The sequence below is a fragment of the Mauremys mutica genome, chromosome 1, assembly GCF_020497125.1.
Source record: "Mauremys mutica isolate MM-2020 ecotype Southern chromosome 1, ASM2049712v1, whole genome shotgun sequence".
Lineage (NCBI taxonomy): Eukaryota > Metazoa > Chordata > Testudines > Geoemydidae > Mauremys > Mauremys mutica.
In genome coordinates, this window is record NC_059072.1 from 95,296,636 (window position 1) to 95,319,652 (window position 23,017).

The following is a 23,017-nucleotide window of genomic DNA, read 5'->3' on the forward strand; positions in this document are numbered from 1 at the left end:
CTTGGCACAACAGCCCCTGGGGCCATTGCAGCTGGAAAGATGTAAAGCAGCCCTGAGGCTGCTCCAAGTTACATGGTTGGCTGAATTGGTCCCTAGCTAGCTCAGGGATCAGGGGAGCATAAATAACGGTGGCTTTAAGTCACCTTTGCTATCCCCCTTGAGTCCTGAACTGCCTGCAGCTTGGCCAGATTCAAGGCTCTGACCCTTGGGTTTGAATGAAAAGAGGAGGAGGGAAGACAAGGGGGAAGAAACCAATGACCAGTGGGGCTGCCAGACAGATGCAAAAAAGCATCAGTCCTAGAAGGGAGGCACCAGGAGGGATTGAACCCAGCCCTCTTCCTACATAGCATCCCTAGGGCCACAAGCCCTCACCCTATTGTCCTCCACTGCCAGACTGTGTGGTACCAGTGACCAGGACTAGGAATCACAGGGCGGTCAACCAGCACCTAATTTCAAGGCGGCGACAAGCCCTTATATAGCAGTGCAGGGCATTACCCCACCCACAGCTCTATGGATGCTTGATTAGTCTCGTTACAATTGGTATGGCAACACCCATTTTTTCATGTTCTCTATGTGTGTATATAATATCTATCTATCTATCTATCTATCTATCTATATATCTTCCTACTGTATTTTCCATTCTATGCATCCGATGAAGTGGGTTTTAGCCCACAAAAGCTTATGCCCAAATAAATTTGTTAGTCTCTGAGGTGCCACAAAGTACTCCTCGTTTTTCAGAGATTCCCCAGGACAAGAAAAAGGCTGCTTTTGTTAGATATGACAGCAATATCTTCAGTGACTGGCCCCGGGCACCCTTTGGCCAGCACCTCTTAGAGACGATGGGTGTTTGCCCGGATGTGGTTAATGATTCTGAGAAAGCAGTTTGCTCACCACCCACCAAGTGCCTGTAACTCAGTGACCTTCGGAAGCATCATAGAGATGCCTGGATTCAGCCACTCCCTTGGTAGACCAGGCTTCTGATGCAACCTACTGAGTTCTAAAATACAGCCCCTCTCCATCTCCCAGTGACCCCAGGGTCTGGAGAGAGCTGATAGCAGCTGCTGCTGCACCCTGACACCGAACGCTGCCTCAGTCTCTCTCTCTCTCTCTCTCTCTCTCTCTCTCTCTCGGGAATGCTACTGGATGTGCAGATCAGGTGCAGCCCACAGGGTCCTGGGAAGCTGCCAGCACGGTGTTTGCCACTGTAAAGCTTGAGCACCCAGACTCGACAGGAATGTCAAGTGACGTAAGTGCCAGGACAGGAGGTATGGGCATGCAACAAAGCAACCTACATCCTGCCAGAGAGTCGCTGGGGCGGCTGGTCAGGTGAAGAGCACCAAGAGGCTTTGTGGAGGGAGGGCAGATCAGTGACCGTGCAGCTGCCTGGCTCCAGAGGAAAGGGAGCCCTGAGCTGGAAGTGCTCTCTCTCCAGCCCAGAGGTCAGGTTTACACCCCCCCTCCCCGCCCACCTGGCCAGATTCTTCTCTCAGAAGGGAATTCACAGCTCACATTCCTGGGCGGGAAGCAGGGGTGTCAGCACTTGTTTTTGCTCAGGCCTTCTTGCATTCCTGAAAAGGAAATCTGCCTCGCCACTGTTGCCTGGTCATGCCAGGTGTGTGGTAGGGGTGGTGAGAGAGAGAGAGAGAGGGAGACGGAGAGAAAGGCAGGAAGCAGAGAGAGAGGTGAGAAGCAGCTGGCTCCAGTGGTTTGGGACCCTGCTACTTGAATGATTGCTCTCCTTAGCTGGCACTGTGGCATCGACCATCAGCTGAGGGACTGATGCGAACAGCCCCCCTGGCTCAAACAGAAGGGAGCCAGCAATTTTCAGTGCTGGGGCTCTGGACTCGGCAAATCCCCTCACAGGCCCACGCTTGTCGACCTCCAGGGCACGCTGTCTTCCTACCAGGGCTGGGCACAAGCAGCTGTCTGGTAGGGGGTCGAGGTCCCTTTTATCGGGATGAGGGGTGAGTTTGTCTTATATTAACATTGTATCGGTTTGTAAAGTTGGGAGGCGGGATAGGCTGTGACTAGACAATGTTCACACGCTTAGAGTTTGTTGCTGTGCACACTATGCGATCAGAGACTGCGAAAGAGACAGGGCGGGGAAGGGCCTGGGACACACCTGCTGGGATTGCGATACAATCAGAAATCTGCCTGGGGGAATACAATCCAGACTAGATTCTTGCTGTGTGACACAAATTAGTGTCAGCCAACCAGAGCAGGAGTATGAGTCCCAGATCCCACCCATACTCCATTCCCAGCCCAGATTAGGCACTTGGAAAGGAGACTACTGAGACACAGGGACTCTTGCTGCTCAGATTGGGAAGGCAGAGGGGAATTTGTGGGAGCAGAAGTTTGATCCAGCGGTTGGCTCTGGCAGTGTCCTTTTGGCATGATAGGTAAAAGAGCCCTGACAGCCATGGGCAAGTGTCAGGCGAAGGGAGATGTTAGTGTGTGGTGTTCTTGTACTAGTACAATTGTGTGTGTGTGCAGGGGGAGGGGGAGGGTGTGTGTGTGTGTGTGTGAAATCTTCCTCATTTAGGACTTTTAAAGGCAGACTGTACAAACCACTAGCAAATGGACCTGTGCCAGGCCAAACATGCATTGGCAGGGGTGTGTGTGTGTGGGGGGGTGCTAGATGATGTAATGACTGTTGGCTGGCTGCTTTCTGTGATTCATGGAGTTTACTTCGGGCATCATCACAGCCCTGCCCTGGAGGCACCTCGCCCCCGCCTACGGAGCTGCACTTTGCTATTTGTGCAGTGGGGAAGACCCTCCTCCCCCTGGGTCTGCTGGTTTGTGTGTGTGTGGGGGGGAGGAGATGGGGGACAGGAGAAGGAAATTCAGTCTCTCTGTTCACTCAGACTAGGTAATGCTTTTATAGACACCACGCTGCCCTCCCCTGCCACCTGGAGCAGTTCAGCTCAGCCCTGCCTGGAGGGAGTAATGGAAGAGGCGGGGAAATGGAATTCAGCCTCCAGAACTGGCCTCAGTCTTACTGCTGTGACTGCCTGTCAGGAAACTGGTTGCATATCGAACAGTCGCAGGGCACCCGCTTGGATTTCGTTAATGAGTGGAAAGAGAACAGGAGTACTTGTGGCACCTTAAAGACTACAGCTCACGAAAGCTCATGCTAAAATAAATTTGTTAGTCTTTAAGGTGCCACAAGTACTCCTGTTCTTTTTGCGGATACAGACTAACACGGCTGCTACTCTGAAACCTGTCTTAATGAGTGGGTAATTCAAACTCTCAAATCAATTCCCAGGAAGCAGAGTTCAACCCAGCAGCCAAACCAGCAGTGCCAGTGCTTGCCCATTGGGGGCCCTAAGCAGGAATATTTTCGAGTCCCCCTCCCACAATACAAAAGCAGGCAAGTTCTTATAATAAAAAGGGAATAGGAGGCGCCCATGAGCTGCTCAGGGTCATAAGCAATTGATTAGTCTGCTTGTGCCCAGCGCCAGCTCCGCAGACCAGTTTAGGAGCTGATACACCCTTCAGGGGCTGCTGTTAAATTCCCCTTCTGCACAATTCTGTCTCCAGACAAATAAATGAATCACAGATGCAGAATAGAACATTAGTTGGAACAACATTTTCCCCCAGGGCCTTCTAGCTGATAGGAAGACTGCAGGCGCTTCCTCTTCTAATTACCCCAAGTGTAACAGGCTAGAGATAATTAGCCTTGTTCTTGCTGGATTAACTCCTACTGAATTCTCAAACTGACACCCTTGCTGTGCTGTTTGGTACCATTTAGCCCCCAGTTTAGCAAAGGACGATTCCATTCTCACCTTGGGAGCTGCAGAGGAGGTGGTGAGCTTTGCCTAAGGTGGCAGATTGTCTTGGGTGGCCTCTCCTTCACCCTCCATTTCTGATGCCCCAGATGGGTGATCACTTTTTGATCCTTCTGGACAGTTCTGGTATTTAAGATGATTGATCTGCCATTTGGGCCTGGAGAGCTGACCCCTAGTGCCACTCCATGTCAATGACTCCCCACTGTCACAACACAACTTCTTCCCCCTTCCAGGCCCTGAGGATGCACCAGGCCAGGCCGACAGCCCTGCAGAGGAGGAGCAGGAGGAGGAGGAGGTGTTGTGGGAGAAGATTGAGAGTGTGCGGCACCAGCTGACCCGATCCTTGAACCCAGCAAAGCTGACGCCCTACCTGCGCCAGTGCCGTGTGATAGACGAGCAGGATGAGGAGGAGGTGCTGAGCTCATGCAGGTTCCCATACAAAAGCAATCGCACAGGTAGGAGAAAGCAATCTGTCACAGTGGGTATGTGGAGCCCTTCTTTGCCCAAGACACCTCTGCCACTCAGTGGTGAGACCCACCATCACTGCTCCCTACAGTGACTATCCCACCCCACAGCCAGCACTCCTGCCCTGTTCCCTCCAGCGACCTCCCCTTACAGCCAGTGCTCCCACCCTGTTCCCTACAGTGACTCTCCCCCTCACAGCCAGCGTTCCTGCCCCATTCCCTCCAGCGACCTCCCCCCACAGCCAGCGCTCCTGCCCCGTTCCCTACAGTGACACCCCGCACAGCCAGTGCTCCTGCCCCGTTCCCTCCAGCGACCTCCCCGCACAGCCAGCGCTCCTGCCCCGTTCCCTACAGTGACACCCCGCACAGCCAGTGCTCCTGCCCCGTTCCCTCCAGCGACCTCCCCGCACAGCCAGCGCTCCTGCCCCGTTCCCTACAGTGACACCCCGCACAGCCAGCGCTCCTGCCCCGTTCCCTACAGTGACACCCCACACAGCCAGCACTCCTGCCCCGTTCCCTCCAGCGACCTCCCCGCACAGCCAGCGCTCCTGCCCCGTTCCCTCCAGCGACCTCCCCCCACAGCCAGTGCTCCTGCCCCGTTCCCTCCAGGGATTCCTCCCACGGCCAGTGCTCACACTGCATTCCCTACAGCGACTCCCCCGCCCAGCAACCCCCCACAGCCAATGCTTCCTCCCCGTTCCTCACAGCGAGCCCCCCACAGCCAGTGCTCCCACCTCGTTCCCTTCAGCGAGCCCCCCACAGCCAGCGCTCTTGTTCCAATGCCTACAGTGACTCTCCCCCACCACAGCCTGCACTCCCGCCCCTTTCCCTAAAGCACCCCCCCCCCACAACCAGCACTCCCACTCCGTTCCCTCCTGCAACACCCCCACAGCCAGCACTCCCAACTTGTTCCCTACGGCAACTTCCCCACCCCCAGCTAGTGCTCTCGCCCCATTCCCTACAGCGACTCCCCCACCACAGCCAGCGGTCCTGTCCCGTTTCATTCCCTCAAGCGACTGCCCCCATAGCCAGTGGTCCCACCCTATTCCCTACTGCCCTGATCTTAAAAGTGGGGGAAATTGGTGAATTTGCTCCTTGGTACAGTGATGTCATTACACCTGGTTGCTCATGGGTTTAGCAGTGCCTTGCTCCTGTGTTGCTCTGTCTCTTTTAGGACACTTGATGGATATCCTTCGATGTCGAGGAAAGCGAGGCTATGAAGCCTTCCTAGAATCCCTGGAGTTTTATTACCCAGAGCACTTTACCCGGCTGACAGGGAGGGAGCCAGCGCAGCGCTGCTCTATGATCCTAGGTAGAGATGCAGCCCCCTTCTCCCTCCCTAGCTGTGCAGTGGCTTAGAGAAGCCTGTGTGTGAGGAACCCAGGCACCCTGAACCCTGGCCTGGGGAGAGCCCTGTGTGTGTGAGGATCCCGGGCCCCCTGAGCCCCCGGTCAGGGAGAACCCTGCGTGTGTGAGGCTCCCAGGCACCCTGAACCCCGGGTCAGGGAGAACCCTGCGTGTGTGAGGATCCCGGGGACCCTGAATCCTGGGTCAGAGAGATCCCTGTGTATGTGAGGGACCCGGGCACCCTGAACCCCATGTCGGGTAGAGCCCAGGTATGTGAGGAACCAGGCACTCTGTACCCAGCTTGGGAAGAGCCCTGTGTGTACCAGGAACCGCGGCACCCTGAACCCTGATTTGGGGGTACAGAGTGACTGAGAAGTCTGTGTCCCAGATCTAAGACAGGGTGTTAGTTGTCCCTGTCTCAGCACCCAGGAATGTTTTGCCTTTCTCTCTTCCAGATGAGGAGGGCCCTGAGGGTCTGACCCAGTTCCTCATGTTGGAGGTGAAGAAGGTGAGGGCACAAAGGAAAGAGCACCTGGTGAGAGAGCACCAGTTAAAGGAGAAGAACCAGGCCCTGGAGGAGGAGCAGACCCGGCTGAGGCAGAGGCTGCAGGAGCTGCTGAAGGTGCAGGAGCGATGCCAGAGGCTGCGGGAGGAGTGGGAATCCAACAGCATGGAGCTGCTGCGGCTGAAGGATGAGAACTACATGCTGGCCATGCGCTATGCACAGCTGTGTGAGGAGAAGAACCTGGCCGTGCTGCGGAGCCGGGACCTTCAGCTGGTGGTATGGCAGGGTGGGAGAGCGGGAGCTTGGCGGTTAGTGGGTGAGAGGAGTGCTTATTACTGAGCATGGGCATGGGTTAGGCTGCAGACTAGGGTGTGATGGGTGTTCCCCTCGGGGTGTGTGTGGAAGGGTGAGTGTGTACGTTCTGTGTTGGTACTGCAGGCAGGATGAGTGTCGGGGATGGGGAAATGAATGAGTGTATGTGTGCTAGTGGCTGAAGTTGTGTATTTAATGTGTTGTTGTGGGTATTAGTGTTTCACTGAAAATGTGTGTGTTCAGTTGCATATTAGTATGTGATGGTGTGTTTTAGTATGTATGTGTATCAGACATTGCTCTGTCAGCGTGTCTGTACGTGTAATCTCTGCTGTGTATGCATGTTGCTGTGTGTGTACTGTGTGTTCTCTGGGTGTTGCTCTGTGTGGGTTGGTGTTATATTTATTCTCTCCACTTAAATAATGTCCATATCCATTTTTCTGTAGGAGGGAGCGTGGGTGTCTTGCTGTGTGAGTGCACTAGGCTCTGGGTGTATCTGTGCGAGGTGCTCTGGACTGCTTGGCATTGAGTGTGGTTACTGAGGCGCCGGGCACAGAGCCCACCCTACACTTCCTCTCCCCTCAGATGACGCCAGGGAGAAGGAATTCATGACACATGCCCTGGTTACCATGCTTTCACCTCCAGCAATTACACATCCACTTCCTCTGTCTCAGATAGGACGCCTGCACCTTTAGTTCACCTATTTATAACCCTGTCCTTGGTAACACCTGTTCCTTGGGTCGTTCCAGTGCCAGGCTCCCACACAGCCCTGCCGATGCCCCTCCTTGTGGTGCTGCCCGCCCCCTGCTATTCTAGTGCTGAGCCCCCATACACAGCCCTGCCCATGGCCCTCACGTCACTCCAGCCCTGCTCACACTCTGCTCTTTAAGCCCTGGGATCCCCACACAGCTCTTGCCCAAGTCCCTCACTCTTGACCAGCATCCCTCTGCTATAGCAATCCTAGGCCTCTTCTGAGCACAGGCAGCTGGATTGTTTGTGGGTTTGGTAATATGGACAAATACCCATCAGAGAGTAGGGTGAGACCCACGGTCACAGTCTGGCCCAGCCCCCCTCTCTGGATGGACACCAGGATGTGATGAGTGGACCTAACCGCTGGATCCCATGTGCTACTAACCTCCCTGGGCCTGGGTAGTGACTGGTCACAGTTCCTAACTCTGGGTCTCTCAGGGTATGTCTACACGGCAATAAAACAACCATGGCTGGCCAGGCTGGTCTGCGAGGCTCTAAAATTGCAGTAGATATTCAGGTTTAGGCTGAAGCCTGGGCTCTGGGATCCTCTCCACCTTGTGAGATCACCAAGCCCAGGTTCCAGCCCAAGCCCAAATGTGAACACTGCAGTTTTATAGCTCCACAGCCCCAATCCAGCAAGCCTGAGTCAGCTGACTTGGGCCAGGCACAGGTCTTCTACTGTAGTGTAGACATACCTTCTGTCTTGTGCCTGGGCGCAGAGCCCATGTCTGAAAACCTTTCCTGGGCAGTAGGATCCTGCAGTTCAGCTGCCTAGACCCCAGAACCAGTGCTCCACCCTTCTGAGCTCCCGCCCCTTGCTTAGATACATTTCCCTAGAGCCCACCAGGCTATGAAAGCTCTGGTTTCTTGATTAACCCCTTCAGAGACGACAAAAGAAAGGCAGGAAAACAAGGAACACCGGCTTAGCATGGGAATTTCTTAGCCACAGAGACTTTACTCTTTAGCAAAGCATGCTCAAGAGTCACAGATTTTTGGAAAATGACAAATAGTTCAGAACACAGCCATGCAACTCTGATCTCACCCTGTCTGTGAGTCCTGGGTTTGGTCAGCATCATTCAACTAGTCAGCCCTTCCTGCCTCCTTAACCTGGTCTTCTGATGATGGATGGGGCCTTGCTCAGAGAACCCCCTTTCTGAAATATAGCCTCTATTCTCTTTGGTTAGGTGGCCAGCAGAAGAAACTGCAGCTCTCCCAGCCCTATGCTCTAGCTGGGAAATTCCAGCTCCTCCTCACCAGTCCAACTGCTGTGCAGAGAGGTCATTGCTCCAGGGGCTGGCCGGTCAGTGAGAGACCATGAAAGCTGATGGGGCTAGATTGCTCTGTTTTAGCTTCACAGAGTCATTCCACTAGGTGCCAAGCACCTGCTACCAAATGGATGCTCTAATGCAGAGTGGAGGTTGCAATACAATATGACCATTACAATACAAAGTGGCAGTCACTTAAACTGGGGCTCACAGTTTGGTACAGACCTAGCCTACGCTGTCTTGCCTACCAACCCCCTTTGAGAGCTAAGTCAGAAGAGATCCCCCCCGCCACACACCCTGTAGTTGTACAACGCTTTCCCCACCGTGTTGTCTCAGCCCTTGCTCTCATTACTCCCAAGCCCTCTCCCTGTGTGCCAGCCTCCCCGCTTTGCCCCATGACACCTAAGGCAGAGGCAGTGGGCATGAGGCTGTCTTTGTTCTCCCTGCCCCAGGTAGACCAGCTGAAATGTAAAGTTAGCAGCCTGGAGGAGGAGTGCAGGCTGCTGAGGAAACATGCGTCCGCTGCGCCCCAGCGAGAGGCAGAGGAACGGGGTCAGCCTGACACAGTGCCTGAGCTGCAGGCCGAGAACCAGAGGCTGACGGCCTCACTCCAGGAGCTGCAGAGCATGCTGCAGGTACCAGCGTGGACAAAGGGAGAAAAGCATTGATGGATTAGCCACTGGGCCAATGGGGCCCCTGGCAAAATGGGTGCCCCCATGCCCCGCCACACTCTGCCCTGTGCTCCTACCAGGGAGTGGGGGCACCGGAGGGCAGGAGGAAGAGAAGATGGATTGGGGGTGGGGTGGGACTGCAGGCAGAAGGGGTAGGGAGGGGCCACCACTTGCTCTGGCCCAGGGCCCCACAACCCCCTAATCTGCCATTGAGAGAAGGCTGGGTGACCCTGACTCCTCCATGGCTGGACTGCCAGTGAGGCTGAGAGCTATGTCCTGCATGGACATGGTCTCACCCTAACACGGAAGGGCTCTGGAGTGAGAGAGGGGGTGGGGCTGAGGCCCACCCCCATGTTTCAGGTAGGGATGGAAGAAACTAGGGGTGGTGCTGAGCCCCCTGGCGGGTCACGTTGTTAAGGAGGAGCCGGAGGAGCTCTGGGATGCATTTGGAGAGGGGCTGAGGGAGTGGGGTGGAAGGAAGGAAGATGATGAGGGATGAATAGGGTTACTGGGTAGAGACTGCATGGAAGGAGTGTGTCCCTCTCTGGGACTGAGCAGTGCTGAAGGCAGTCAGCCTAGACTCTGCTCTCCTCCACTTGGGGGTGTTTTCAATACAGCTGTTTCCACGGTGGGGAAAACCGATACAAAGCTCAGATTTATTTACAGAGTCTAACAATAAGCAGAGGCTATAGTCAGAGACACCAGACTAGAAAGGAAACCTGGCACCAAGCATGACAGAATAACAGCCCCCAGGACAATGGGATAGAAGGACCAACACCCAAGGGCATACTGGAATAGCAAACTAAACCCATGCTGAATTCTGAACAGCAACAAGGGCCCTGTCTAAAATTGAACCCTCAGATTCTCTTGGTCCCTGTCTCTGGTTTGGTGCTTGGAGGATCCTTAGCAGTCCAGGTTTGCAGATTCACACCTGAGGTGAGGTAACAGGACCTTTATGCTAAGTCAGGGGAACCTGAACAGGGCAGGCCAGAGGGCCATGGCCTCTCCATTTTTTACTGGCCGTAAGGGCGAGTGACTGTGGGCGAGGGGAGGAGAGGAGCGAGTGGTGGGTGGGATGGTCAGGGGAAGAGGCAGCATGGGACCAGGGCCTCAGGGGAATGAGTGGTGTGAGGGCAGGGCCTTGAGGAAGGGGCAGTGTGGGGGTGGGGCCTCAGGGGGAAGGGGCAGGGCCACAGTTCAGGCGCTGATGGGGGTCCCCCCCACTTTTAGGGACCTTCTGCTGCTCCTACGCTAAGTACTGAGACAGGCTTGTTGTTAAGGCGTTGGACTGGGACTCAGGAGATCTGGGTTCATTTCCTAGCTTTGCCACAGATTCTGTGTGTGACTGTGGGCAAGTTACCTGATCTCTTTTCTTTGCCTCAATTTTCCACAATAACCCTTCCCTTGTCTGTTTGGAGTGCGAACTCTTCAGGGTGGCGCTTGGCACAAGAGGGCCCTGATCTCAGCTGGGTGCTGCTGTAATAAAGGTGACCATAACAACACTCAATTGTCAGTCCCCTTAGCAGATGAGCCTGAGGCTGCCCCTAGCTGGGAGCATCCCTTGGTGCCTGTGGTTAGGCTACTCTGCTCTCTCATCTTCTAGGCAGCGAATGAGGCCCAGGTGCCGGGCTCCCAGCGGATCCTCCTGGACATTCTGGAGCATGACTGGAAGGAATCACAGGATGAACGGCAGGAGCTGTGCCAGAAGCTCCACTCCCTGCAGAACGAGCTGCAGTGGGCTGAGGAACTAAGGGATAAGGTATTTCCCCCCCGCCCCCCGGTACAGCTGAAGAGCGAGGCCTTCTGGAGTGGGGATATTTGCCCCCTGGTAGAAGTGACACTCTGATTCCTGTCTCAAGTACCTGCAGGAGGTGGAGAACCTGCAGCTGAAGCACCAGACTCTGCAGAAAGATTGTGATCTGTACAAACACCGGATGAACACGGTGCTGTCTCAGCTGGAGGAGATCGAGAAGGAGAGGGATCAGGTGAATTGTCCTCCCATCCAGAGTCCCCTTCCCCAGTAGGAGAGGGGCCGAATCTCCCCTCCTGATCCCCCAGAGTCCTCTCCAGCCTCCACCGGGAGGAGGCTAACTCTGTATGCCTGAGGCCTATAGTCACCTCTTCCCCTCTCACCCTTAGTGCTCTCTCCATTGCTGGCAATTTTTCAATCAGGATTGGCTGCTTTTCTAAAAGATCCGCTCTGGGAATTATTCTGGGGAAGGTTCTGTGGTCTGTGTTATGCAGGAGGGCAGACTAGAGCATCACAATGATCCTTTCTGGCCTGGGGATCTGACTCTCTCCCTGCAGGCTATCCAGAACCGAGATAGGGTGCAGCTGCAGTACTCCCAGAGCCTAGTCGAGAAAGACCAGTACCGCAAACGGGTTCGGGCCCTGGAGGAGGAGAGAGATGAGCTTCGGAGCAAATTCAGCCAGGTGGAAGGTGTGGAGAGCACTCTGGAGGCACAGCTGCAGCAATGCCAAGGCAACCGGGATGTGGGCATGACGGTGAGTGACAAGGAGCGGGTGGGGACGTAGAAGGAAAGGACCCTGAGAGAGGGGAGGCTGGAGGGAGACCCTGAGTGGAAAGGGAATGGGAAGAGAAGAAGGGAGGAGCTGAGGAGTCTCCAAAGGGCCTGGGCATAGAGGGAACCAATGACCTTCTCACTGGGTCCCTTCCTTCTCTCTCAGGTGGGCACCTCCTCCTACTCCCTCCGCTCCAACTTCAGCAGCACCTGGAGCCTGAGCGATAACCCCTACCCCCTGGGGAATGGAGTCATGGACACGCTGGGTGTCCCCGCCATCACCTTTCCAGGGGACTCCACGCACCACAGCATGGTAAGAGCAGGGGGCCTTAGCCTAAACCCTGCAGCCCCTCTGCAGAGCGGGTCTGTGTTGGCGTGACCCTGTTTCACAAGGCACAGAGGGGTGGGGGCTTGCCCGAGGTCACCCAGTGGGTCAGTATCAAAGCTGGGAGCAGAACCCAGGAGCCCCCAGTGTAGTGTTCAGAGCAGGGCCACCCAGAGGATTCAGGGAGCCTGGGGCAAAGCAATTTTGGGGGCCCCTTCCATAAAAATTGCAATATTATAGAATACTATATTCTCGTGGGGGCCTCTGCGGGGCCCGGGGCCCAGGGCAAATTGCCCCACTTGCCCCTCCCTCCCCCCCGGGCGGCCCTGGTTCAGAGGGGGCTCATTCCTGGGGAGTAGACCAGTGCCCGTAAGTGCTCACTACTCTTGGACACAGTGATCAGTAGCCCTTGTACCTGGTTCCCTAGTTAGTATCACTGTGGATATGATTTTCAGTCACACACATAAGAAATAAGAACATAAGAACATAAGAAAGGCCATACCGGGTCAGACCAAAGGTCCATCTAGCCCAGTATCTGTCTACCGACAGTGGCCAATGCCAGGTGCCCCTGAGGGAGTGAACCTAATAGGCAACGATCAAGTGATCTCTCTCCTGCCATCCATCTCCATCCTCTGACGAACAGAGGCTAGGGACACCATTCTTACCCATCCTGGCTAATAGCCATTTATGGACTTAGCCACCATGAATTTATCCAGTCCCCTTTTAAACATTGTTATAGTCCTAGCCTTCACAACCTCCTCAGGTAAGGAGTTCCACAAGTTGACTGTGCGCTGCATGAAGAAGAACTTCCTTTTATTTGTTTTAAACCTGCTGCCTATTAATTTCATTTGGTGACCCCTAGTTCTTGTATTATGGGAATAAGTAAATAACTTTTCCTTATCCACTTTCTCAACATCACTCATGATTTTATATACCTCTATCATGTCCCCCCTTAGTCTTCTTCTCTTTTCCAAACTGAAGAGTCCTAGCCTCTTTAATCTTTCCTCATATGGGACCCTCTCTAAACCCCTAATCATTTTAGTTGCTCTTTTCTGAACCTTTTCTAGTGCTAGAATATCTTTTTTGAGGTGAGGAGACCACATCTGTACACAGTATTCGAGATGTGGGTGTACCATGGATTTATATAAGGGCAATAATATATTCTCAGTCTTATTCTCTATCCCCTTTTTAATGATTCCTAACATCCTGTTTGCCTTTTTTTTTTTTTGACCGCCTCTGCACACTGCGTGGACATCTTCAGAGAACTATCCACGATAACCCCAAGATCTTTTTCCTGACTCGTTGTAGCTAAATTAGCCCCCATCATGTTGTATGTATAGTTGGGGTTATTTTTTCCAATGTGCATTACTTTACATTTATCCACATTAAATTTCATTTGCCATTTTGTTGCCCAATCACTTAGTTTTGTGAGATCTTTTTGAAGTTCTTCACAATCTGCTTTGGTCTTAACTATCTTGAGTAGTTTAGTATCATCTGCAAACTTTGCCACCTCACTGTTTACCCCTTTCTCCAGATCATTTATGAATAAATTGAATAGGATTGGTCCTAGGACTGACCCTTGGGGAACACCACTAGTTACCCCTCTCCATTCTGAGAATTTACCATTAATTCCTACCCTTTGTTCCCTGTCCTTTAACCAGTTCTCAGTCCATGAAAGGACCTTTCCTTTTATCCCATGACAGCTTAATTTACGTAAGAGCCTTTGGTGAGGGACCTTGTCAAAGGCTTTCTGGAAATCTAAGTACACTATGTCCACCGGATCCCCCTTGTCCACATGTTTGTTGACCCCTTCAAAGAACTCTAATAGATTAGTAAGACACGATTTCCCTTTACAGAAACCATGTTGACTATTGCTCAAGAGTTTATGTTTTTCTATGTGTCTGACAATTTTATTCTTTACTATTGTTTCAACTAATTTGCCCGGTACCGACGTTAGACTTACCGGTCTGTAATTGCTGGGATCACCCCTAGAGCCCTTTTTAAATATTGGCGTTACATTAGCTAACCTCCAGTCATTGGGTACCGAAGCCGATTTAAAGGACACAAAAAGCTATGGGAGCAATCCAGGCTCCATTGAACTCAATGGTAAAACTCCCATTGACTTTAATGGGGCCAGGATTTCACCCCGATCCTTAGAAACTCCTAATCCTTGGCAATATCCTGCAGTGGCAAGTTCCATGAGTTAATTACACAGAGTCCTTGCTCTGCTTGTGCCCGTTGCCTTTACAGCTCATCCCTTCTGTGTTACAGTGGAGGATGAATATGAGGACCTGACGGGTATTTCTTTTATATCCCCCCTCCATCAGACCTACCCACGGCCTCGGCTGGGACCACGCCACTTGTCGGACAGATTGCAAAGGGATGGGGACTTAGTGAGGTGCAGCATCTTGTCTCATGTCTGCAAAGACCCCTCCCCCATCTCCTGGGGTGGCAAGGCCTGGCAGAGCCCCCAGGAACAGGGCAGGGATGGAGAAGAAATGGGCACTGAACAGGAATAGGGTGACCAACAGCAAATGTGAAAAATCAGGACGGGGGTGGGGGGTAATAGGAGCCTATATAAGAAAAAGACCCCAAAATTGGGACTGCCCCTATAAAATTGGGACATCTGGTCACCCTAAACAGGAATGTGGTGCCAGCAGCTCTGGCTGGGATCTGAAGGCGACCCACCCAAAGAGGAGCGGGATGGGGGTGCCCCTGGAACTGGGCTGAGGGCGGCTCTGAATGGTGGGTGTGGTGCAAGATGGTGTCTCTCTTGCTCTGTTTAGGAGGTGACTCCAGAAAGCGAGAAGGACATTAACCGCCTTTCCACCTTCCCCTTCCCGCCCTGTGCTGGCTCCATCCTCCGACGGCAGCGGGAAGATGGATCCGTGCCCTTCAAAAGGTAACACATGGAGTCCTGGCCTTTCCGTAGCTCATTGAAATCCTTTTCAGGTCGCTTCGGTTCCAGCCTCCCCAGCAGGCGCTGCCACAGGCCGGGGCCCTGGCTGAGGGGACAAAGCAGCTACTTCAGTCCCAGCTTCTGGGAGCAAGGGATGCTGTACAGGCAGGGGCAGAAGTGATGGCTGAGGGGAGCACTGAGGTACTGCCGTCCTGTAAACTATGAACTGGGAAAGTATGTGCCGGAGCACATACGTCACAGACTAGGAAAACAGGCCCTTGGCTGCCAGAAATTTGAGAATCATTGCAGGGGGCAGGAGTGCTGGCTGGGAGGGAGGGAAGGATGCAGGAGCGCAGCTGTTGGGGAGAGGAGCACCAACATTCAAGGGTGCAAGAGCGCTGACTGCTCATGGAGAGGGTGTCTCTGAGAGGAAGGGTGTTGGCAGCGCTGGCTGCACATGGGGGGAGCGAAGGAGCTGGCCATGTGTGGGGAAGAGCGGAGTGGAGAGGCTGTACTGGCTGTGTGGGGCAGAGGGTCGTGCAGCACTGGCTGTGTGGGGCAGGAGCAGGGGGCGGGCCATACTGGCCACCATGTGGGGGTAGAGGGCGGAGGGGCAGGCCGTGCTGGCTGTGTGGGGTTGGGGGAGAGCACAGGGGTGGGCCGCGCTGGCTGTGTGGGGTGGAGGGTCATGCAGCGCTGGCTGTGTGGGGTGGGGGGAGAGCAGAGGGTCGTGCTGTGTGGGGTGGGCCATGCTAGCCACGTTAGGGCAGAGGGCGGATGAGTGGGCCGCGCTGGCTGTGTGGGGTTGGGGGCGAGAGCAGAGGGGTGGGCTGTGCTGGCTACAGGGAGACCGGGCCACTCTGGCTGTGTGAGGCGGGAGGACAGCGGAGGGGCGAACTGCGCTGGCTGTGTGGGGGGAGAGAGAGTGGAGGGGCGGGCTGCCCTGGCTGTGTGGGGTGGCGGGGGAGCGGAGGGGTGGGCCGCGCTGGCTGTGTGGGGTGGCGGGGGAGCGGAGGGGTGGGCCGCGCTGGCTGTGTGGGGTGGCGGGGGAGCGGAGGGGCGGGCCACCTGGGCTGTGTGGGGTGGCGGGGGAGCGGAGGGGTGGGTCGCCCTGACTGCGTGGGGTGGTGGGGGAGCGGAGGGGCGGGCCGCCCTGGCTGCGTGGGGTGGCGGGGGAGCGGAGGGGCGGGCCGCCCTGGCTGCTTGGGGATAGGGAGTGGAGGGGTGAGCCATGCTGGCTACAGGGAGAGCCGGCCACGGTGGCTGTGGGGTAGGAAGGTACCACGTAAGGAAGCCCAAGCTGCTGGGAGAAATGGGGTTGCAGCCCTGGCTGCAGCGTGGGAGGGTGCCCGTTTGGAAGGGTGAGGGAGTGCTGGCAGTGGGCGGGTGCTGCTGGGGAAATGGTGCAGAGCACAGGCTGTAGGGGAGCTGCTGTGGGGAGCCATGTGAGCATAGCAGGTGCATATCTTGACACTGCTGTTAGAAACACTGTTGCCTGGTGATTCCCCTTTGTGTTTCCCTGTCCCTTCCAGCCTGTCCTGCGGGTCTTTTGGCAGCATGGAGGACATCACAGGTATCCGCAATCATGACTTTTCCAGAAGAACTTTCCTGGGAACTACGGGAGGGGAGAGACAAGGGAGAGAGGGGACAGGGAGCTGGCGCCAGTGCCATCCATCAATGAAGTGAGCTGCAAGGCTGTGCGCCCACTGGGGGGCACCATTGCCCCACGCTTCCCCCGTCAGCCACAGTAGCAGTCTCTGGAGGGCTTGCCTGTCTCTTGCGGAGCTTTTAGGATATTCTGGTCTGGTATATGTAATTTATAGAGGGTTTTATTGATGGAGAATTCGATTCAGAGTCAGAGGGGTAGGAATGGGAAGAGATAAATGCTTCAGCTTCGGGTTGTTATCGGTTCTTGGTGACGGGCTGTAACTCTCAAGAGCATGTCCCACTGTATATCTCGGGGCTGGCTGGATTTGTGGCACGGTCTAGTGTGCTGGCTCCCCAGCTGGGTGGTTACAGGCTACTTGGGTTCTGCTGTCAACCCCTGGCCTGTGGCGGGAAGGGGGTGGGGGGTAGTTGCCTGTACTCAGAATCCTGGCCCAGGAGCTCAGTGCAGGTTCTAAACCTCCTTCCATCCACAATTTACCTGTCTCACTCCAAACACCCTGTAGGTAGGACAGACCCTGAGCTGGGCTCCTGCAGGATTCTGTGTCTATGCAGTCATCAGTGGTGACTTGCTCTCTACTCTCCCTCTCTCTTTTCTAGGGAGTGTGAGCACTACTGTTTCATCGGCCGGTCTCTCCTCCCTTTCCAGCAGTGCGTGCACCAGGATGAAGTCAGAGATCTGCTTGTCCGCCATCTCTGACCAGAAGGAGCTCATCAGGTGGTGCTTTCCTTTCATTGACTCATCCTTGGGGAAGGTGAAGGATTTCATCTCCTGAACACTGAGGCAATGGGGGATCCCACTCCCTTTCTTGGGGTGGTCTCCCCGTTCTGTCATTTCTGGGCTTTCCCAGATGGGACCGTGGCCCTATCTGGAAGGGCTGCTTTCTGATGAGATGAGAGGAGGGACATGGTTCCTTGCAAAGACAATAGGCTTGAATTTCCCATTGTTGTTTTCTCCCTCACCAGATCCCTGGTGGTGCAGCTGTCTAGCATGGATCACCTGACCAACCCAGTGCCCCAGCACAGGGGGCTTGGAGGGGACATCTCCATCCTGGGGGGGAACAGAACAGGGATTTATGTCCAGTGGGTGAAGCCAGGTTCAGAAGCTGAGAGTACAGGACTGCGCGAGGGCTGCCGGCTCCTAGAGGTGAGTCTGGAGATTGTCACGTTCTATGGAACCACAGTCCATCTTAAACAGCAGACATTTATTAAACAAGTCAGCTACAACCACAACATAAACAACCGGGTCTCTGCACCGCTTGAGTCCCTGCTTTGTCTCCCTTGTTCACCGGGAGCCAATCCCTGCCTATGCGGCACACAGAAACGAGTGCTCGAATAATATAATGGTAGTGAGCATATCAATACAGATCTGTTTAGATACTGAATCTTTCTGGAATGAGTGGCTGTCGGGTTCCTTCCAGTCGGGGAAGTGGCAATACTGGGACCATAATACCACCATGTATTTCCCTAGTGTCTGCCATCCTGCAGGTCCTAAAGCACTTCCAAGGCTGGCTCACTCCCAAGTGCAGCCATTTTGCCTCAGTGACAACTCCCACGTTTTGTAGGAAGTTATGTGGAGAAGAACTGCTCCAGTGGAAGTGCCTTGGGGTATTTATGTTGGCAGAATATAATTACCTGACTTGCAGTTTGGCCAGGCTGCTTGAATGAACAGCCCTGCTCTTGGAAAAAACACTCTCTTTTACAATCTTTGACACACACCTCCAGCAACACGGCTCCATGCTGGGATACTGACTAGGAGGGAAGAACACCTCCTTTTGAATGTCCAGTACCTGAGTGGTCTCCCATCTGAGTATTAACAGCACCTGATGCTGCTTAGTTGGAGAACAGGGCGGGTGGTGCTGGTGGCCTGTGATACACAGGATGCTCTGGTGGTCCCTTCTGGCCTTAAACTCTATGGCTGTATGAACATCAGAGCCCAAAGCACCATGGGCTGCATGGGGCTATAAGGTTCGACAGTCAGAGGGGAGCCACAATATGAAGAGCACTGGGGAACGGTGTGAGCCATCTAGGCCAGCAGCAGAGGCTTTAGAGGAAGGTGCAAGAAATTCTGTAGTAGGCAGCTGTAGGGTATCCTGCTGTCAGGGATGGTCTCCCCCTGGCTAGAGGCTGGGCTAAGCCCTGGATCATGACGATTTCAGTCCCTTCCAAAGCTCTCAATTGTCCTTTAACCCTACTGGGACGCTGGGCGGAGGGAGCTGGGAAGTGGAGAAGGAAGGCCTATCATCTAATGGCACAAGCTGCTCTGTGTGTCCTGTTGTAGTCACCACCTCTTCCTCCTATCCTTCTTTCCTTGGCAGCTGAGAGGGACTTTGCCGAATGGGCAGGTGCTGTCCCTGGAAAACTGCACACGGGAGGTAGCTTACCTGAGCCTGCTGCACTGGGATGACCCAGCTGGTCTCATCTTCTTGCCTGACATGCAAGGTAAATTCCTGTGGCTGCTGCTTGTCTTGGGCGTAATGACGGTCGTCAGTGGGGTAAAAGCTCCCCTTCCCTTCCAGGGTGAGATGGGGAATTCAACCTCCTTGTCCATTCAGCCCAGAGCAACCCGAGTCCTGGGCTCTGTCCCTCCCTACCATAAGACCCCACCCAACCCTGCCTCAGAGGAGAATCGCCATGTTCGTTCAGTTCCAGGCTTTGTCTTCACACCAAGACCCACGTGGCTTTGAATACCAGTTCATGTAGCACAGCTGTACGAGAGGCCCAGAAGTGCCAGCGATGACTGCCCACCTCACTCCTACCTGTGTCCCTTGGAGAAGGGCGTGGGCAGTGGTGAATCTCATTCTGTCTCTCTTGTGCCAGGGTACCAGCCTCTCAAGGAGGCCCTAGAAGAAGGGAAGAAAGTGACTGGAGACTCCTTCTATGTGCGTACCAATCTGACCTTCCTGGAGCAGTCTGACCCCTGCTCCCTGTGCGTCAAGTGTCGGGAGATCCTGCATGTCACTGACACCATGCACAAGGGGCGGCTGGAGTGGTACTGTGCCCGCGTTGACCCCCTGACACTGCGGGACCTGGACAAGGGAACAGTGCCTAATTACAGCAGGTAATGCGGGCATAGGGGGCTGCAGTCCTTGGCGGGGAAGCCCTCTCTTTGGGGTCTTGGGAGTGGGGAAGGAACGTCTGTCTTCCCACCTTTTGCCTTCGGGTTCCCAGCAGCTCTGTAGTACGGGCTGTCTAGCTTCTCAAGGTCATATCACAGGGCCCCTCACCGTGGCATGTAGGCACCCCCAGGAGAAGGGGTGATAGAGTATATCCCTTCCCATTGATGTTCTAACAGAGCTTTGTGGGTTCAGTGGGGTATGTCCCCTTCAGATTCTGTAGCTACCTGATGGTAATCTCTCTCCTCCCAGGGCTCACCAGCTTTTGAAGGTACAGGAGAAAGGCCAAGTGCCAGGCTGGCAGAGGGGCTGCAGGAGTAATGTAAGCTGGAGGAGAAAGTGGTGGAAAGTGTGTGTGTGTGTGTTTATGTGTGTGTGTTTGTGTGTGGGTGGGGTGGGGGTGGATTGCAGTACCTGTAATCTGCACTCAGTGTGGCGCTCTGTGTCCTGTCCACCGCCAGATGGGGACATATAGGCAGGGCCGGCTCCAGGGTTTTTGCCATCCCAAGCAGGAAAGAAAAAAAAAAGCTGCGATCGCAATCAGCTCTACCATCACCCCTTCAGTCTTCGGTGGCCGGTCCTTCGCTCCAAGAGGGAGTGAGGGACCCGCCGCCGAAGAGCCAGATGTGCCGCCCCTCTCAGTTGGCCGCCCCAAGCAGCTGCTTGCTGGGCTGGTGCCTGGAGCCGGCCCTGCATATAGAGGTGGGTGAGCCTGTTGCAGGCTTGGCTGGCAGAGCTGGGGCTGTTGGCTCTAGTAGTAGTGGCTGATGCTTTGAGCTCCAGAGGGCCTAGGGTCAATCCCAGCACGGCGTTACATGCTCATTTGACCAAGTGTGCCCTGTGCCTGGATTCTCACCTCCACTGAAACATGCTGCGGGGTGAATGAAGGGGAGAGGAGAACACCTTGCTGGAGGCTGTCCGAGCCCCCTGCGTGCTGTGGGAATGAGAGGAGCTGTCAGGGCCATGCCGTCTACTCTCCCATGGCTGGAGCATGGAAGTACCAGTGTTAGCTCCCCGGGCTGGGCATGAAGAGCAGGTCTGCAGTGCTGGGTCGGGAAGAGCTGGAGTCTAAGTCTCTCGCTTCCCTGGGGCCTGGGTCTGCTGCAGGGGCCAGGCCTGGGCAGGGGCGGCTCTAGGTATTTTGCCGCCCCAAGCACGGCAGGCAGGCTGCCTTCGATGGCTTGCCTGCGGGAGCTCCCCGGTCCCACGGATTCGGCAGCAGCCTGCGGGAGGTCTGCCAAAGCCGCGGGACCAGCGGACCCTCTGCAGGCATGCCGCCGAAGGCAGCCTGCCTGCCGCCCTCGCGGCGACCGGCAGAGCGCCCCCGGTTGCTTGCTGCCCCAGGCACGCACTTGGCGTGCTGGTGCCTGTAGCTGCCCCTGGGCCTGGATGCTCTGTGGGTCTCGGCCTGCCTGGGGGAATGCTCAGCAGGCAGTGCTCTGCTGTGTGGGGTGAGGATGGTGCCTCAGGTCGGTGAGCGGGCACGGAAAGGTGGCTGTGAGGGGGAGGCCTGAAATGCTGCTCTGAGCTTTGCATACTCCTCTAAACGGAGCCCCTGAACCTCCTGCGGTCTGGGCCTCCGTGCCTCCCCCTGCCCATCTGCCTTCCAATGCGAGCCCTTTCTGTGCCAGTGGAGAGCAGTGAAGTGAAGAGTTCTGTGTCCCTGGTCTCTCTCCCATTCTCCTCAGCTGAAGAAACGGACCCTGGGCCAACTGCGGCTGGTGAAATCCAAATCGCCCGGGGAGCCTCCTCGGCAGCTGCTGCTGGACCCCTGCCCAGGTGAGCTGCTGCTCTGTCTGTGCCCTTCTTTGGTACAGGGGAAGGGGCTCCCTTGGGGAAGGGGAAGGGGCTCCCTTGGGGACAAAGTCAATCCCTGTGAATAGTACCTGGGAGGTCCCTGATGTGACTCCTCTGTGGCTGTTTGCCTGGCACAGCTGGGAACACCCCCCATCCTCTCCCACGACTCCATCTTCACTATCATAGGTCGAGGGCAGACAGCCTGGCCAGCAGGTTCCTTGTGGGACTTGGAGGGCTGCAGGGGGCAGTGGGTTTGTGCAGCCCCCTGAGGGAGAGGAGTGCCCTGTGTGTGTCCCTGCCCTGGCCCTGCACAGGGATCAGGAAGTGGGGCTGGGCAGCTTTGTGGCCTACCAGGCTGAGATTGGGAGGAGTTTGGGGGAAGCAGTGGGGTTGGGGTGACCAGCGGGTGGGTGTGGGTCAGGCCGTGGATGCAGCGGGGTGTGGGTGTGGCGGGGGTGGTGGCTTTGGGATGACAGGTGGGTCTGGCAGTGGGTGTAGTAGGGGGTTGGGTGGCTGTATGTACTGGGGCGGGGGTGCATGTGGCAGGAATGGGCATGACGTGAGGAGAAAGGAACGATTTCTGTGCTGCTGACAGCTCTTAGCTCTTGCTCACTCACCTACCTGTCTTCCAGACCCAGACAGGAGCCCAAAGCCCTACAGCCTTGTGCGTCCCCTGGTGGTGGAGGCCCCTCGCCCGGTGGTGCTCTCCCCTGACTGCATAGCCCCCAGGCTCATCAGGAACCTGTTGGACCTGCCTACCTCGCGTCTGGACTTTCACCTGTGCCCAGCTGGTGAGCAGGAGCAATCAGATGGCTTACCCAGAATCCCACAGGGAGTGTGTGGTGGAGTCACCCCTCCCCCTGGAACAGAGCCCAGCTCTGCTGAGTCCCCGTCCCTGTGCTAATCACTCGGCCCTTCTTTGGGGGAAGATTGCCTTTTTCCTCCTGCTAACCTGCAGCCACTTACCAGGGAGAGGGTCTTGATGATGTTGAAGATAGGTTGCAGGGGCGCTGGAACAATTTGTATAGCGGGGGTGCTGAGAGCCATTGAACCAAACTGTAAACCCTGGATATGATGGAAACCACTTCAAGCCTGGGGATGCAGCAGTACCCCCCACCCCTAGTTCCAGCACCTATGATAGGTCATTCCTATCTCTAGAGTTGGTGATATCCATGCCCATGGGAGGCCCTCTCCAGTCAGGTGTGGGAGCTGTCTAAGAACCCAGGAGATCTGAGATGTGCACTTCCAGGTCTTTCAGGGATGGGGAAAGATGCCTCAATATCCTCCTCAGCAGCCAATGCAATGGTCTCTGGCTCTTCCCTCCCGGCAGCTGCTCCGTCTGCCCCATCTTTCAGCCATTTTTAACCAGCTAGTGTCCCCTTTTTGCTTGGGCCTCTCCGAAACACCTGATGCCTCCCGTCATAATCTTGTCTGCAATTGCCTTCGGCCTGCTGGAGGGCCAGCTTCCCTCCCGAGCTTTTCTGTGCCACCAGGGATCCAGCCAGTCTCTTGGTCTGGCTGGAGCATCTTCCTTTGGTTGGATGGTGGTCGCTGTAGCAGGTTCCTGCAGATTGTCCATAGCCTTCTTCCCAGG

General features: G+C 55.3%; 1 protein-coding gene across 2 annotated transcripts in view; it reads left to right on the top strand.

Annotated features, from left to right (window-relative positions):
- The first annotated feature begins 1,448 nt into the window (after nucleotides 1-1,448).
- Nucleotides 1,449-23,017, top strand: part of LOC123348464 (beta-1,3-N-acetylglucosaminyltransferase manic fringe-like) — a 50,733-nt gene continuing 29,164 nt past the window's right edge. The window contains exons 1-18 of one of the 2 annotated variants that reach the window (XM_044986001.1): nucleotides 1,449-1,964; nucleotides 4,022-4,243; nucleotides 5,427-5,564; nucleotides 6,055-6,380; nucleotides 8,881-9,063; nucleotides 10,703-10,858; nucleotides 10,959-11,084; nucleotides 11,407-11,604; nucleotides 11,788-11,934; nucleotides 14,733-14,848; nucleotides 16,378-16,418; nucleotides 17,111-17,228; nucleotides 17,477-17,657; nucleotides 18,829-18,952; nucleotides 19,331-19,571; nucleotides 19,879-19,948; nucleotides 21,315-21,405; nucleotides 22,056-22,232. In XM_044986001.1, coding sequence (XP_044841936.1) covers nucleotides 1,958-1,964; nucleotides 4,022-4,243; nucleotides 5,427-5,564; nucleotides 6,055-6,380; nucleotides 8,881-9,063; nucleotides 10,703-10,858; nucleotides 10,959-11,084; nucleotides 11,407-11,604; nucleotides 11,788-11,934; nucleotides 14,733-14,848; nucleotides 16,378-16,418; nucleotides 17,111-17,228; nucleotides 17,477-17,657; nucleotides 18,829-18,952; nucleotides 19,331-19,571; nucleotides 19,879-19,948; nucleotides 21,315-21,405; nucleotides 22,056-22,232 — 2,662 coding nt within the window. In that variant the 5' untranslated portion in view covers nucleotides 1,449-1,957. The remainder of the gene's footprint in view (nucleotides 1,965-4,021; nucleotides 4,244-5,426; nucleotides 5,565-6,054; nucleotides 6,381-8,880; nucleotides 9,064-10,702; nucleotides 10,859-10,958; nucleotides 11,085-11,406; nucleotides 11,605-11,787; nucleotides 11,935-14,732; nucleotides 14,849-16,377; nucleotides 16,419-17,110; nucleotides 17,229-17,476; nucleotides 17,658-18,828; nucleotides 18,953-19,330; nucleotides 19,572-19,878; nucleotides 19,949-21,314; nucleotides 21,406-22,055; nucleotides 22,233-23,017) is intronic. The other variant, XM_044986000.1, reaches the window with a different exon arrangement.